At 32.1% G+C, this 2,756-nt stretch overlaps 1 protein-coding gene across 1 annotated transcript in view; it reads left to right on the top strand.

Moving 5' to 3' along the window:
* Nucleotides 1-2,756, top strand: part of CFAP52 (cilia and flagella associated protein 52) — a 44,946-nt gene that overhangs the window by 29,265 nt on the left and 12,925 nt on the right. Inside the window, exon 9 of the mRNA XM_023529850.1 lies at nucleotides 2,346-2,494. Within this exon, the coding sequence (XP_023385618.1) occupies nucleotides 2,346-2,494 (149 nt within the window). The remainder of the gene's footprint in view (nucleotides 1-2,345; nucleotides 2,495-2,756) is intronic.

Below are 2,756 nucleotides of genomic sequence, written 5' to 3' on the forward strand. Positions count from 1 at the left end.
TTGTCTATTTGTTCTATCAGTTAATGAGAGAAGTTGTTAGATTCTCAGGCAATGAATACAGATGTCTCCCTTTATTTCTGTCAGTTTGTTTCATATATTTTTGAAGCTCTATTATATATATACATATTATAACTTCCTGATGTATTGACATTGTTATCATTATTAAATGTCCCTCTTCGTCTCTAATAATTCTCTTTGAAATTTCTTTTTTATATTAATATACTCATTTCAGCTTCTTTACTCTTTATATATTTTAAAAATCTTTTTATTTTCAATATATATTTTTGATATATATCTTTATATTTAACATGGATCTCTTAAAGCAACATGCAATTAGTTCTTGCTTTTTTATCTAATCTAGTAATCTTACTTTTTATTTGAAATATTTAAACCATTTACATTAAATGTAATTTTTTATACAGTAGTATTAAATCTTTAATTTTGTCATTTGTTTCCTTTTAGCTCATCTGTTCTTTGTTCTTCTATTAGTTCTTTTCTGCCACCTTTTGTATTAATCAGATGTTGTTAGCATTACATTTTAATTGTTCTGTTGGCTTTCTAACTACATATCTTTGCATTAATTTTTTAGTGGTTGCTTTAAGGATGACAGTATGAATCTTTAACATATCACAGCCTGCTTAAAGTTAATAGTGAATTACTTCAAGTAAAATACAGAATAGGAAGTTTGCAACAATATATTTCCCTGAAACCTACTTTTGTCCCTGGTGCTATGTTTTCATGTATACCTATTTCTGTTATAAACTCATCAGCACAATATTATAATTTTTGCTTTAAACAGTCATATATATTTTCAAGAATTTAAGAGAAGAAAAGAAAAATATATGACTTTTGTGCTTACCCACATGTTTGAGCGTTTCTGATGTTCTTCATTCTTTCTTAAATATCTAAATTGCCATCTTGTGTTATTTCCTTTAATTCTATAACATTTTATTTAGCTTTTTTTGAAATATAGGTCTCTGATGAAGAATTCCTTCAATTTTGTTTCTCCACAGATTTTATCTGGCTGATTTCTGTTTATCCTCAATGCTTCTGGCCTATTTGATGATAATCTTCCCTACTTTACTATATTATTAAGAAAACAGACATCTCTATGTCTATTATCTCTTATCTCTATGTCTCTGTCTCTGTCTCTGTCTCTATCTCTATCTCTACTTCTATCTCTACTTCTATATCCCTTTCATGAGATTTTAGAAGGGAGGGAGGAAATATATGAGCCTAGTGCCCCATCTTGATCCATTTAGTTTTTGGGTTTTTTCCCCCTGAAACATAACGTTCCAGATCTTAAACTAAGGGCAATCTGTTACTTGAATGGCTCATTTTGGACTAGACTTGACTCCTGAGGAAGTGGACTGCTAGTCAAGGGTAGAGAGAGTTTAGGAAGTTTCTAGGTACATTCATTCTATAATATTTGATTTTCATGAGAGGTCCATATACCTCTTTAAAAAATCATTTTTTTTCCAAATTAGAAGCTTAGTCACTGAAGGCAGTAACCAATATAAAACTTATCATGAGTTAAATAAATATTGTTATTCTAAGATTAGCTTGATTTATCTCTCTTAATCAGGACTGTCTGGCAAGGCACTTCATCTTGTCTGCTGTTCTGCATATCACTTACTCTTTCTAAGTAACTAGTCCAGCACTATAATTTTATCTCCGAGCCCTGAAGCTAAATATGTAGAAAAAATCCACTTATTTTCTATCAATTCAAAAGTGAATAGATCTTGAAGTAAGAGAGAAGGATTCTCTTTTCATGAATGTGCTTATAATGAAATGGAGAAATTTCCGGAGAAGCACTTAAATCTAAAAGTTAGCTCAGTCTCCACAGAGACTGTAGCTAGAAATTCATTCTGATAAAGCAGATGTTTTTTATTGTACCCTAGTATTCTAACTCTCTTTCGGTTGGAATAATATGTAATTTTTTGACATAATGGTATTTTTCATTTTATTTACAAGTTGTCCTTTAAAAAAAAAATTGACACATCAATTACTTTGGGATGCTCTTCCTTATCCACAATCTCATATTTTCTCATAACTAAGCAAAGAAATATTTTGGATTATATGCAAATATGAATTCTAGCACCCTTTTCCTTTTCTTCTTTGAAATTGTAATGATTATCTACTTTACCAGAAAAGTTTTAGTTAGCCTTCTTTAATATAAATATTTCACAGAAATCTGTAAGACCATCAAGCTTTGTGATAATTGATGCCTAAAAGGCATTCTTTCCTGTATCCTTATGAAACACATTTTAGCATCAAACGTGCATCTAAGGAACACTGCCTCTTTTATGGCTGCATCTCTTATTCTCTCAGTGGCTTCTTTTCAGTGGCACTGCTGAACTATTTGCCACCTGTGCCAAGAAGGACATTAGAGTGTGGCATACACTGTCCAACAGGGAGCTGCTGCGGATCACTGTACCCAACATGACCTGCCATGGCATTGATTTCATGAGGGATGGCAAGAGCATCATTTCAGGTAATGTCAGCATACCAAGATTTGTTATTCTCATTATACACTAGTCTCCACATGTGGATAGTCTGGAGCAGCCTCCCTCTCCCTACTTCTTCCTTACTTCTAATCTATCTTCTCTTTGGAGTTCCTTTCCAGCTGGGAGACTTTGAGCTAGGAAGAACCAAATAGCAGTTTCTCTTCTCCTAAATTGCTACATATAACATGTAGTTTACTCTCTAGCAGGGAAATTTAGTAATTCAATTGCAAAATGGATTTGAGGCCTCAG

Source organism: Pteropus vampyrus, unplaced genomic scaffold (genome assembly GCF_000151845.1).
Source record: "Pteropus vampyrus isolate Shadow unplaced genomic scaffold, Pvam_2.0 Scaffold44, whole genome shotgun sequence".
NCBI lineage: Eukaryota > Metazoa > Chordata > Mammalia > Chiroptera > Pteropodidae > Pteropus > Pteropus vampyrus.